The sequence below is a fragment of the Notolepis coatsorum genome, assembly GCF_963971535.1.
Source record: "Notolepis coatsorum genome assembly, chromosome: 6".
Lineage (NCBI taxonomy): Eukaryota > Metazoa > Chordata > Actinopteri > Aulopiformes > Paralepididae > Notolepis > Notolepis coatsorum.
The window spans coordinates 154,086,742-154,101,083 of record NC_140170.1 but is presented as its reverse complement, the minus strand read 5'-3'; the positions used below and the strand labels follow the sequence as shown (position 1 = coordinate 154,101,083).

The 14,342-nt window shown below is 43.1% G+C and overlaps 1 protein-coding gene across 3 annotated transcripts in view; it reads right to left on the bottom strand.

The window, feature by feature from the left end:
• rereb (arginine-glutamic acid dipeptide (RE) repeats b) overlaps positions 1–14,342 on the bottom strand; it is a 71,066-nt gene that overhangs the window by 38,870 nt on the left and 17,854 nt on the right. For all 3 annotated transcript variants that reach the window (XM_084317752.1, XM_084317753.1, XM_084317754.1), the window contains 6 exons: positions 10,789–10,913; positions 8,996–9,095; positions 8,783–8,881; positions 7,961–8,041; positions 6,560–6,716; positions 2,779–2,871 (listed from right to left, as the gene is read on the bottom strand). In XM_084317752.1, the coding sequence (XP_084173878.1) occupies positions 2,779–2,871; positions 6,560–6,716; positions 7,961–8,041; positions 8,783–8,881; positions 8,996–9,095; positions 10,789–10,913 (655 nt within the window). The remainder of the gene's footprint in view (positions 1–2,778; positions 2,872–6,559; positions 6,717–7,960; positions 8,042–8,782; positions 8,882–8,995; positions 9,096–10,788; positions 10,914–14,342) is intronic.

The following is a 14,342-nucleotide window of genomic DNA, read 5'->3' as shown; positions in this document are numbered from 1 at the left end:
CTGAATTATAGACTTTTTATAATAAACAACAAATGTAAAAAAACTATATACACTGAATGATTAGTTGTTACCTAAAGCCCTTGGACTCCACTGTAGAGAAGGGGTGCAGGCCTTTGACAACAAACTGGGTCACTGCCCTGTGACACTCGTTCCCCCTATCCTCGGTCATCCTTCCTAGCTGCTAGGGTGAAGGGACTTTGTGCTTGGCTGGGACCGGTGGTGGTAGAGGGAGGAGGGGTGGGCTGGGACATGGTGGCTGCAGCCTCAGCCTGACGATCTATAAAAAGTTGTCATCTTTCAAATATATTTGTAGCTAAACAATTAGCTAAGCAATTATATTTTATTTATTAGCCTATTCGTAATAATTTGTTATTAGCCTAGCTAACTCCGTATCTTGGCTGCTTACCTGCAGTGGACGTGGATGGAGATGGAACACTGCGAGCAAAGCAGTAGAAAATGGCGCCTTTCTGCAGACTAATGTTATGTTTTGACAACAGATGTTTTGACTTTCGTTTTGTTCTCTCCGCCATGATGAGCGCAGAGCTCGGTCTGGGGGAATTCAACACGGAGCCACGGACAGGCCCCTCCCTTAACACTTTGAGTGCCAACGACGATAATTCTCGTTATTTCATGCCAACCGTTCAGTGCCAACGACGAGAAATCTCGTTATTAATCGTTATTTCTTTTATTCACGATTTCCATAAATTTTTCATCAATCTAGCTTCACGTTACCACTGGGACTCTCTCTGAGCTCGAACAGGGAAAATACCGCCCACTATCGTCTCCCGGATGGTAATTGGATTGGACTGAATGAAAACGCAAAAAGAAAATCCGGAATCCACATTTTACTTGTCAGGCATGTAATCCGAGCCGATTGCAGTCTTTGTGGTCCCTCAGAACAGCATGGAATATGTGTTTCAAGCACCCAGCATTGGATCAATAAACACGATCGATATTTGGAATGGCGATCAGGAATTGGAATAATCTGATCTGATGTAAGGAACCTATTTTACCAGTCTTGGGGTAATCAGAGCTTTTTTCACAGATATATCAACGTGTCCCCTATGTGTGTGTGTGTGTGTGTGTGCTGATCAGGAAATCTAGTGTTTATTTGAAAACGATTCATAAATAGGCCGAAAAAAGGGCGATTCCTGGAGAATCACTTTTTTCTGGACATTTCCAAAAACAAGCGTTTTTTCAAAATGGTATAATGGTATAAAATGGAAATGTACCGATGAAAAAACAATCCGTTTCGACAATGTTGACTGCAAGCAAGTCATTGATAAGCGACGGGCGTATTAGACACATAGCCATAATTTAAGATATAGTTTATGCATTCACAAATGTGCTCGCCCTCTCATTGAATAGAGCGTTGGCACTCAAGCGCTAAATTGTGCGCCCCCTGCTGGCACTCAGTGTTAAGTACCCGTATGTGTATTTTGTGTGTGTGGCTCGCTGAGGCGCCACGGCTCGCTTCTCGTGCAGACAGAGAGAGGAGAGGAGACTCAACTTTTGAGAATAGATTAAGGGCGGCAATTTTTTTATCGCGCGATAACAGTCCGCCGTTAACTTAGCCCGGTAACGGCCCAGCTCTAATATATATATATATATATATATATATATATATACACACAGTCAGTCACACACATATCAAATTATTCTTTTCATATGTATTATCTGCGAGACAGCGCCAACATGCAACAAGTCGAAATTGTCCGCTATCTCAACTGCAAGCAGGAGCAGTGTCTCTGCCACTCTGCATGTCGACTGCTTGTCTGTGTGTCTGTCAACTGAACTCTGCTTTGGTCCAATCACATTCCCCCACCCACAGTCTGCAAATCAGAGGCAGAGTTGGGCGGGTCTTCACGACACATTTGGTTGTCTCTCACCTGGGGCAGTGCAAATAAAACTCTGTGGTGACCAATGAATAATGAATCTTTTTAGAAGGCTCTGGGGCAGTGTATTGCATAATTATGTTTATTATATATATCTATGGTGTAGCGTATGTTAGCGGGCCTCAGTCATCTTACTACACTTAGTAAGTAATTTACTCTCATGCTTGCTCACACACACACGCTCTCTCTCTCTCTCTCTCTCTCTCTCTCTCTCTCTCTCACACTCACACTCACACTCGTGCGCACACACACACACAAATTGCCAACGCTTGGTTTGCACAAGCTGAACCAACGTGTGGTTTCGTTTTGCGGTAAACTAAATAAATAAATAACCGAAAATTGGCACTGTTGGATCTCACGTGAATCGATACTCGGTAGTACCGATGTGTTTCGGTAGGTACCTTTAAAAGTACCTAATTCGGTACCCATCCCTACTTGTGATGTAGTATAGTAAAACTGGAAGGTGACTCGTGATGTAGTATAGTAAGACTGGAAGGGTGACTTGTGATGTAGTATAGTATAGAGACTGGAAGGGTGACTTGTGATGTAGTATAGTAAGACTGGAAGGGTGACTTGTGATGTAGTATAGTATAGAGACTGGAAGGGTGACTTGTGATGTAGTATAGTATAGAGACTGGAAGGTGACTTGTGATGTAGTATAGTAAGACTGGAAGGGTGACTTGTGATGTAGTATAGTATAGAGACTGGATGGTGACTCGTGATGTAGTATAGTAAGACTGGAAGGGTGACTTGTGATGTAGTATAGTAAGACTGGAAGGGTGACTTGTGATGTAGTATAGTATAGAGACTGGAAGGTGACTCGTGATGTAGTATAGTAAGACTGGAAGGGTGACTTGTGATGTAGTATAGTATAGAGACTTACTTGTTGTGGCACAGTGGCCGCAGATGTAGCTCTTCATGTCCTGTTCGCTGTCCTCACTGTCCAGGTCATCTTCACTGGCTGAAGTCATGTCCACTGCAAACGACAGGGACAACTCAGATAAGACCTTGTCCTCCGACTTCACACACGTCAGCAGCATATTAAGTATTTTCATCCGCCACAGTCAACCAAAGAGGGCAATCGTGAGAAAATTAACGGGAGCTGGCGTCCTCACTGAAAATCAGCACCAACGAAGAAATCTGTCAGAAACATGTTTGCACCGGCAATCGTCTGTAGAATAGCAATCAACTAGGGATGTCCGATATTATCGGCCTACCGATATTGGCATTCAAATGTGATCTCGGAAATTATAGGTATCGGTTTTCAAAAAAATATATATATATATATTTTTCTTTTTTACACTTCTATAACCTTTATTTACCCAGGCAAGCAAGTAAGAACAAATTCAGATTTTATTTATTGTCAAAAGTATGCATAATGTTGTGTTAATTCCACAACAAGAGATATGTAATGTTAATTACCTGAAATTATTCCGTTTTGGGGGGGGGGGGGGGGGGGGGGGGCCCTGCATATATCGGTATCGGTTGATATCGGTATCGGAAATTAAGAGTTGGACAATATCGGCATATCGGTATCGGTAAAAAAGCCAATATCGAGCATCCCTACAATCAACTGCTTCTATATTAAATGTCAATTTCACCATTGCAAATTAAAACATTTTGCCATGTTGATTTGTCAACTATATTACCCTAGCCCTCTTCGTGTGCATCGGCATAAAAAGGTCAAATACATCATCAATATAAAAAAGAAAAGACCCTTTTAATAAAGCTGAATGACAATCTTATTGTTAAATATATGAAAAAATGTCTAAGACCCTAAACATTGTAAAGCTCTCGATCTAACAAATACGGTGTACTTTTAAAGGTATACGCTATTTCATGTTGCCCTCCATTCATTTAAGAACTCCTGAGGTCTGCATATTTTTCATGGGCTGCTGACAGAAGTAGACGGCGAGAACAGTTTCACTTCACTTCCTGCTCTCTGGCTCCATTCCAAAGCTCAAGGGCCGTCATCAAGTGAAGACATTCTTAGTCACTGGATTTTTCACTGAATCGATTAGTCCATTTCATTGACAATCTGTCAAAATTAGCTTTTCCTACATTATTGACCTTCTGCAAATGCACAGTCATGTAGAAGGACCTCTTTCAATCTACTGTTTATTATAGACCAAAGCATATGGGTGAATATTATTGTGGTGCAAGAGATGTACTTCATAATTTCCCAAGAAATATCTTATTTAGCATGAAAAAGCCATAATAAGCAAGCAAGTAAGCAACCAATTGTCAGAATCCGCCAGGCAGCCTCTAACACCATTATATCAGCCAACAGAGAAGAGCCTCCAAATGATGGTTGTTTACCTGCTGGTAGTCTGACTCACAGGATGTAGACTGTGGGTATAATCATGCCATTGGCTGACTATTTCAGTCGGAATTCCCCTCCCCTTCCGCTATCTGCAACACTATTTCGTAAGGACACTTTGTGATTGGTTTAAAGAAATACAAAGAAGCCAGTGTTCCCCCCCCCCCTATAGCGGCATGATAAAAGGTTCAGCCAGACCTCTCTCCGGCGCTGGCACAGGGCTAACAGTGTGGAGAGAGGTCTGGCTATGCGAGACTAACCTGCTGGAGTAGCTACTAGAGCAGAGCCATCTCTGATCTCTGGACAACATTTATCTGCATTTGTCCGGTGGCTGTTATTATTTTGGAACGAGATGCAGAAACAATTGACTCCCCTCACCACTTTTAACACTTTCAGCGCCAGCCATTACCCTTATCCCTGTAGCTAATACGCCAGCTTTCCATAGCCTATTTTCACTGTGCTATCTATATTCTATATTATAGCTATTGAGACAACACTATGGTCATTTGACAGTCACTTTCTCCGTCGAACATGCAAAAAAGAGATAATTTTTTCATGTATACGTTCACACGTTATCCCGTGGTGAATATTGTATAGTTTAGGAGTGATCTGGGCTAATTCCTGAAAAGCTGAGTTATAGGGCGCTATGTGAATTTGACTGAAGTTGTTGGCGTTTCTCGCCTGGACACGCTACTATTTCCAAATCAAATGTATATAATAGGTATTATGTTTCATCGTGAATGCATCAAGGGGGGGGGGGGGGTAATTTTTTTATGCTCTGATCGTCATCAAAGGCATTCGTTTTGAACACCACACACGCTGATCAGCTGGATCGATATGAAATCATTGTAGGATCAAGTTGGAATTGACGTCAGATAGTCCTTACCTTTGATCGGGGTTATTCCAAAAAGAATATTCTAATTGTCTGATTGCGATTTCCAGTATTGGTGTCCATCGGGTCCCCGACATAATCCGGCTCAACACATGCATCGAGTGTCCTGGACGCGTTCCAATGTGATCGGGTGAACCGCTAGGCTTGCCTGGACCAAAATTCTCCGCCCGGAGGGGCTTAGATGTGACACAGGGTCTGAAACAGGGTTTCAAAGGGTTGGCGATACTGCCACCTAGCAGGATCTGGCCGGTACTGCACTCTCGGGGTCCCATTATGCCTTTTAACGGTAACATAGAGGTCCGTGACACTGAATAGAATATTAAAATCGAAAAAAAGGAAAAACGATCCATGGTTGGCGGACTGTGTGTTTTAATTACTTCCCTTACCTTGGTGATATATGCATCACCTGTATTTTTTCTATTTTCTATTTCCCTGTTACCCTTTGAGGGAACCTTTTGTCCTCTCGCCAGGCAGTCATTGTAAATAAGAATTTGTTCTTAACCTCTTACCAAGCACCGGCCTGAAATCGGGCCCTCATGCCCATGCACGCAAGTCACGGCACTTTGCGAGCGTCTACCGGCTCGGGGCTGCATTTTTCACCAAACATAATATACCGTTCGAAACATCTATTTGTTGCCGTTCGAACGCCACCTCACTCGACCAATTCCGTGCCTTGATTCTCGAGTTACATGATGATATGTCAGGCGAGCGTCTTTTTGCGCGCCGCGCGTCAGATGACCACGCCGGACTGTATACGCTCCAAAACTCCTATCACCACTGATTGGTCAGCATTGTAGCCAACGAGTGTCCACTTCCAACGATACCCCACGTGGGTGGGTGCGAATATAGGAACTAGGTGAAAGTTGACAGGCGAACATGAGAAGTGACTCAAGACTTCAGAACGCACGGCGGTGGATGAGGAAATGGATTTTGGAACGCTTTTTCTTTGGGGCGTCGGTTTTACTAAAACCTCTCTCAAAGACTGATTTCTGAACGGATTCTTATACAATTTGGGCCTGTACTACATAAGACTTCAGGTTATTGAACCGTGGTGTTTTCCAGCTCACACCTCTATGGTGGAATAATGGAATATGGAATCTTGCAACCACTAAAAGAAAAATGTGAGTACACAAGTTCAAGTTCAACTCAAGTTCAAACCTCTGTTACTCTATTTCATTAGCACTAAAAGTGATTTTCCTTTTTTACATTAGTAACTTCAGAATGTTATCTTTAAAAAAAGACCAGGCTCATGCATGTGCTATAAGTATAAACTATAAAGCCAAGCTTTGCAAAAAAAGTATGCAGTCCTCAAGTTCAAAAGAATTGCCACTTTTCTGCCTGCCTGTTAAGAGGTTAATTGACCTGCCTGGTTAAATAAAGTTTAAATTAAATAAAATAACAACAACCACACTGGGGTGGACGGGGTCAGGTGGACGACGGGACGTGACTTACTGGAGTGAGATCTTGACGACGGGGCGTTGACTGGGGCCGTGGCAGAGCGGGTCTTGGCTTTGCGGGAGGACGGCTGCCGCCGCTGCTGCCGATAGGCCCTCGTTCCTGCCGCCTCTGGCGTCTTCTTCCAGTGGTAGTAGAACGTAATCAGTTCACCCTGATGTGACACAGAGCAGAGGTTCAGGGAGAGAGAAAGCACAGATAGGTCCTGCCCATTCCATCGATCTCCAGTGACTTTGCATTACGTGGTGGTGCTTCATTGTCATTTCGATCTGCTAGTAAATTACAGAAAAAAACGTCTAAAAGCTTCTGCGTGGTAGGATGCACTACCAACAAGGCAAAGAGCACAGAAGTACGTTTTCATGAGCTTCTGAAACGAAAAACTAAGCTTTTAAGAAGAAAACTTGTGGGTCCCTGACACTCAGTAGCCTAGATACCAACGTGTGTAGCAAGTCACTGTAAGCATTAAAACATAAATCAGAAAGCTATAGCCTACAGTATTGTGTTTTCAAGTGTCTTAGTTAACTAGCTTGCTAACACATAGCTAACATTAGCTTGCTAATGGCTAACCTGCCCCATCGTCATTTCAGTTCCAATACATTTCTGCCATGAACCCTCCTTGCTGTGGTGTGTCTAAACTGGAGATATTGACAATATAATGTTTGTCAAACTACCTTCCTCGCTGGTAGACAAGGGGTGTGAAAAAAACATGCTAGCTTCAGGCATGTTGTTAGCATTTCAGCCACTGGTTGCATAATTTTACGGCACCGATTGTTTTCCCCTGCGGTGGGTGTGGTTATCAGAGTATGACTCATTGCACTCTATTATTTCTCTATCAATAAGCTCAGCTTCTTAAACTGGATGCACTGTAGTGTGAACAGATAATTTTTTTTTATCCACTTTTTCTCCTCTCTTTTTCTCTTTTTCTCCCATCCCAATTACCCGCTGTGCCAATTCTCCCCTCCCCTGTCTTGAACGTTGCTCGCATATGCCCCCCACTGGCCGGTTGTAGGGAGGATAGAAGCCTTGCATCACGTGTCCCCTCCGGTACACGAGGAGGCAGCCTGTCACATCTTTTCACCTGCCAGCGCAGACTCTCATTGGCGAGGTGTAACGTGTGGGAGGCTCACACTACCCCCGCCATTTCCTGTCTCTGCTGTGCAGGCGTCCCCAACCGACCTGTAGGAGTCGCTGTCCACAACGTCCAGATTACCACCCATCGACTTCCACCCGCTAACTCTGCCAATTGAGTTAGTATGACAACTGGCCCAAGCCGGAGGCAACGCCGACAGCCGGAGTCGAACCCGGTGTCTCTTGCGTTGGTGACGAGCGCAATGTCCGCTGCACCACCCAGCCGCCTTGCTGTGAACAGATCTGATGAAAAACAACGTTTTCACTTACAGTCTTTTTACTGGGCAGAAGCTCTTTGCGAATGCGGAAGAAGTTCTTGCCGTACTGTCTGAGGCCTTTGATGAAGCGCTTCTGTTGATAGAGGACAAACATATATGGAAGCTATTAAGCGTTATATGACTTATTGATAATACACAGTATTGTGCCGAATATACATTTTTGCCCTAGAAAGAAATCTGAAAAAGTCTTATTTAGAGGTCTAGACTTTTAACAGAACATGCCAAGCAATTTCCACAAGTGAGCCACGATATCTCCCTCTCTGCATCTCCCTCTCCTTCTCACACAAACATGTAGCCTGCATTGACAGGTGCAAAAATAAAACAACAACAACAACACATGTGCGCATACACAGCGACAGGTGCCTGGAGAGATGAAGAAACCCATCCTCCCAATTTTAAGATCATGGTGATCAACGAAGCAGTCATAAAACAACTGTCGAGCAGCCAAAAAATATGATGTCACAGAGTGTAATGTTAGAAGATGGCCCAAAAAATGCAACCAGTCAGAGAAAAGCTTGCTGCAGTCCGCAAAGTGGAGCTTCCAGGAGATTGACATTTACCAAAAGATGTTAAAAACATTGTTTTATTCAATGTATTTTTTTTTTTGGACCAAAAGACGATAAAAAAAAATAACAGCCTATATTGAATAAAACTATCTTTTCAAATACAATTATTTTCTTTATAAAAACAAGATTTGGTAATTTTTCCAAAAAGTTAGTCTTGAAAAGGAGGGGTCATCTTATAATCAGGGTCGTCTTATAACTTATATTTGGACCGATATAGGTAGTTCTCAAAGCAAAGCGGGGCGTCTTACCACATCGTCCTCCGACCACGACTTCTCGATCAGCTTGGGTACCGGTTTCTTCACCAGTCGCTGGAGAGCTTTTGCCGCGTCGTAATGACTCGCGTGGAGCTGGAATCAGAAAAAGACACGATTGGTTTGCGTTCCTGCGATGTTCCTCACGTTGAGTATCAGCAGAGTCCTCCTCCTCCTCCTCCTCCTCCTCCTCCTCCTCCTCCTCCTCACCATGTTCAAAGCGTTGAGCGTGGTGTCATCGCGGGACGCCGCCAAACATCCGTCCTCCGTCGAGCCTCCGTCACACATGCCTGCGAATGCTGCCATGCTCCTGCAGTGACACAAGAGAGGCATGGGAACGGGCTCCTCTTAAACTTGACATGGTGTCAACGATGAATACGAACAACTACACACTGATATAATAAGACTCTTGAATGTAAAAGCGTCTGGGGATATAGAAGCTTGTATCCAAAGCGCTTTACAATTTGTTCCTCACATTTTACCCATTCACACACAGACGGCGGAGGCGACCATGCAAGGTGCCGACCTGCTCATCGGGAGCAATTAGGAGTTAAGTGGCTTGCTCAAGGACACTTCGACACGCTGCGCGGGAATCGAACTGGGAACCTCCGGATTACCAGACGACTGCTCTACCTCCCGAGCCAGGTTAAAGTAACACGTCAACACTGGAGAGTAGATATCGTGTCAAACCTGTGATGATGTCATCGAGGGGTAAAATCGGCTCTATAGACAATCCAAACCCACATGTGTTTTCATCAATTCTAAACCAAAGAAATGCACCCTTATCCTGGGAGAGCGCTGCTGGGTGGTCCCCTGGTCTCCGCTGGGTGATCCCATGGTCTCTGCTGGGTGGTCCCCTGGTCTCTGCTGGGTGGTCCCCTGGTCTCTGCTGGGTGATCCCCTGGTCTCTGCTGGGTGGTCCCCTGGTCTCCGCTGGGTGGTCCCCTGGTCTCTGCTGGGTGATCCCCTGGTCTCTGCTGGGTGGTCCCCTGGTCTCTGCTGGGTGATCCCCTGGTCTCTGCTGGGTGATCCCCTGGTCTCTGCTGGGTGATCCCCTGGTCTCTGCTGGGTGGTCCCCTGGTCTCTGCTGGGTGGTCCCCTGGTCTCCGCTGGGTGGTCCCCTGGTCTCTGCTGGGTGATTCCCTGGTCTCTGCTGGGTGGTCCCCTGGTCTCCGCTGGGTGGTCCCCTGGTCTCCGCTGGGTGGTCCCCTGGTCTCTGCTGGGTGGTCCCCTGGTCTCTGCTGGGTGGTCCCCTGGTCTCTGCTGGGTGATCCCCTGGTCTCCGCTGGGTGGTCCCCTGGTCTCCGCTGGGTGGTCCCCTGGTCTCTGCTGGGTGGTCCCCTGGTCTCTGCTGGGTGATCCCCAGGTCTCTGCTGGGTGATCCCCTGGTCTCCGCTAGGTGATCCCCTGGTCTCTGCTGGGTGATCCCCTGGGCCCAGGAGTTCAAAACTTGTAATCCCTATCTGATTGGATCAGAATTGTATTCATTCATTTCAACTCATTATGAATTGAAAATGGGAGACCCTGATGTAAACAAGACGAAAGTCTTTCTCTGGTCTGCATCCCCTTAACAATTGTGTGTATTGAGCTGTACTGTACCCATTCTGCAATCTGTTCATTAAAAATGTCAATCAATCAATCAATCAATCAATCAATCAATCAATAGGGATTCAATGTTTTGAACTCCTGGGCCCTAGTCTCCGCTGGGTGATCCCGTGGTCTCCGGTGCCATATTTCGGCCAATTCGTTCTGTATGATGTTTACATCTTGATTTAATCATCGCAGATGAGGCCTTGAGCAAGACACTTAACCCCTAACTGCTCCCAATGAGCAGGTTGGCACCTTGCATGGTTGCCTCTGCCGTCTGTGTGTGATTGTGTGAGTGAATGGGTAAAATGTGAGGTATAAATTGTAAAGCGCTTTGGATAAAAGCTGCTATATAAATGCAGCCATTTACCATTAAATTGGATGGTATTTCCCTGTTAACAGCAGCAGACACTGACCTGGCGGCTCTGAGGTACATGAGCAGGTCACAGTCGTTGACCCCAGGCGTCCACACCAACTCCTCATTCTCTATCTGAGCCTGTGAAGTGGGTGCTGGTCGGGACTGCAGCTCTGGAAGCTTAGCCTGCGGAGAAAATACAGTGAGACAATTAGGACTATAAACATGTTAGGACAATGATTCAAACGTCAGAACGGACATACAGCAGAAATAACAATAAGGTAAAAATAAGCAACATTTGCCTAAAGCCTAAACCAAAAAACAGCTACTTACATCGAACACGACAATAAGATCATGTACTAGGGTTGGGTACTTTTAAGGGTACAGACCGAATTACATCCATACTACAGAGTACCGATTCACGCTAGATCAATCAGTACCAAATTTGGGTACCTTTACATGTTTAGTATAAGAGTGTAATATGCTAGACAAGAGGGAGCCTTTTCCAAATATATATATATATATTACTGTCCTGTCTCTTGGGTCTTTGGAAAGACCAGACGAGGTCAGAGGAGTTTGATAGTATGACATGATCATGTGATTTAGTTTGTGTGGTGTGTTACAACAATAAATAACAAAATGTTCTAAATAAATAAACAATGTTGAAATTGAGAACTTTTTTTTACAACTGAAATATATTGTTTTGTTATTACAGAGAGTTAAGTAGCGAAAAAAGGTACCGTTGGGTACCGATACCGAATTCCAGGAAATGGTACTGGTATCTGTTCAAATGTGAACGGTACCCAACCCTAACACATGTAGACTTAGACACACAGGCCTATTTTCTTTTTATTAAACACCCACCTTTTTACAAACCCACTTCAATAAACCTTTCCCACCTTTCTAAATATTTTTTAATCTCATCATTACGTTGTGCAATATATCCTTCCAAAATAATGTTTTTATTAAACATTTAATACTCTTTTTTTTTTAAAGATTTATATTCAAGGAATCCGCCTCAGCAGCTTTACATTTATTTTTTTCCCCTAACTAAATAATCAGGTTAATAATAAAGCTGTTTGTCTGTTTATCACCCAATATCACAAAGGAAAAGACTGGTTGAATACATATTTTCTAACTGAAAGGATCTTAACACATTGGACGCCAGCAGCAGGGGGCGCTGATGGCCTTCAGCGCCAGTGCGTTATTCAATGGATATAGTTTGAGAATGCCAAACTTGCGAGTCCTAAAACTATATTTTATATTATAGCTATGGATCTAATAATGTTTGAGTGATTCTGAGTAATTCCAGGAAAAGACGAGAAAAAGGCATTTTAGTGTAATCCAGTTATCACAGTGTTTCCCCTAGGATTTTTTTCAGGGGGGGTGGTAGGCCCCCCCAAAACTACTAGTGGTGTCGCGTGTCACAGATACGTGGTGTCAACAGTGTCGTCATAGACTCGCGCAGTAAGGCGTTTTTTAGTATCAGTGCATTTCTCTACACTGACCTGAAATTAAATGATTGCACATAAATTAGGTAAATAAATATTAACAATATTTATTTACAACACATACATTTACTTATTTACAATTATAGATACAGTAGTGACAACACACATATGAACTATTTACAATACAGGGAGGCACATACAACACGCATAGCTATTTACAACCTGTGTCAGAGCGAGCGCGCTCAAGTTTTTCTGAGGGCTCAGATAGGGATGGGTACCGAATTCGGTACTTTTGAGGTACCGAACCGAAACACGTCGGTACTACAGAGTATCGAATCAAGTGAGAAACCGAGAGAGAGAGAAAAAAAAAAAAAGAAAAAAAAAATAACTTTTTTCCTTTCATTTCAACGTTCACACGCACAATATATGCTTACCTAGGATTTGACTTGATTCAACAACAAAGCAGTCGGAGCAATGACAAGCCGAAAACTGTCGAAATTGTAGTTATTTGAAGTTTGGATTTTTTTTTAAGACTGAGGTAGGTAAATAAAATTTCTTGAGACTAAAGTACCGAAAATAGGTACCGTTGGGTACCGGTATCGATTCACAGGTACCGGTACCGGTATCGGTTCAAATGTGAAAGGTACCCATCCCTAGGCTCAGAGTGCACACTGGACGCTCTGACCGAAGAGTCAGTTTATCAGAGCGGAGCAGATTTTCAGAGTGAATTTATTAACTCACCTTAACTAGGGCTCTATGAAATCCGTTTTATCTTTTCCTGTTTTCGGATTTCTCTGTTTTAAATGTTCCTGTTTTCGAATTTCTCCGGTTTATTTTTTAACACAAAAAAAACTATACAAAATTATGTTTTAACTAACTTTAATAACAGTACATCTGCAAACAGTGCCAGTGTAGTTCAATGTTCAGTGCCAGTTCAGTTATGAGGTTTATTTTTTTCAATTCAGTTCAGTTCAATGCAGTTCAACTGCCAGTGCAGTGCAATAACTAAATAATAATTAAATAGTTAAATAATACAAAATAATAATTTGTTTAAAAGAAATCAGAAAAAACTGTAAATGTAATTTATTTCAAAGAGATGTCATTTAAAGGTTCATGCGTCTCCCCATCTCTGGCTGACATCACCATTGTGATACATGATGGTTAGGCCTTTGTTTTTTCCTCAGTGAGGGATTCCTCTTTTGTCAGTCAGCAGCGTTTCGTACTTGCTTCTGAAGCTTCTCTCTGTATAATAATTTTTAGTTTAAATATCAACCTTATCTGGCCATCCTCAGTAAATACTAGGGCTGTCTTAAATACTTCGAAGCTTCGTTCGATGGCACGAGCTTCGAACATTAAAAAAAAATAAAAAAATAAAAAAAAATGTTTTGCCTCCAAAATCTTGCGCCTCCATTCCAATGAAACTAAAGTAAGCGGCGCCTCGACTCCACCTCTCTACAACAAGCACGTGGAGATTATCTGTGTTGAAAACAACAAGGACATGTGCAGCAGACATGTCGACAAAGAAGTCATCAGACATGGGGTTACACTTTAAAATATGCAAAGACAATGCCTCTACAACAACTTTGTCAAATCACCTAAAAAACGTAAGTATCGTTGTACACGACGGCGACGCCACACAAAACATTAATAAGGCTATGCCTATGCTGCTATGACTAATGTGTTACCAAGTTGGCTAATTTAATTGTAATCATCTGCTTTTGTAGGTGCATTGTCTGATATAATTATAAATTAAATATAATATAATTGTTAGCTTGATAGACGAAGGTTGCAACATAATTATGTAATGTGACGTCATGTCGTTGGCTGTGAGAGCAGCCCCACTGCACCCAGGCAGCGCAGCCGGGTGAAACCTTGTTGGCTGCGTCACAGTCACGAAAGGGGCTACTTAATTAATTAATCCAATCCACTTTATTTATAGAGCACATTTAAAAACAACAAAGTTTACCAACGTGCTGTACAAGTCCCACAACATAAGATAATAAAAAAAAATTATAAATTTTTTTAAAATATATTATAATTACATTTTTTTTTCTCTCGAAGCTTCGAATTAAAATCGAAGCTTGGCCCCGAAGCTTCGATTGCAAAAAAAAGCTTCGAAGGTCAGCCCTAGTAAATACTATCAAACTTTCCAAAGACCAGAGTT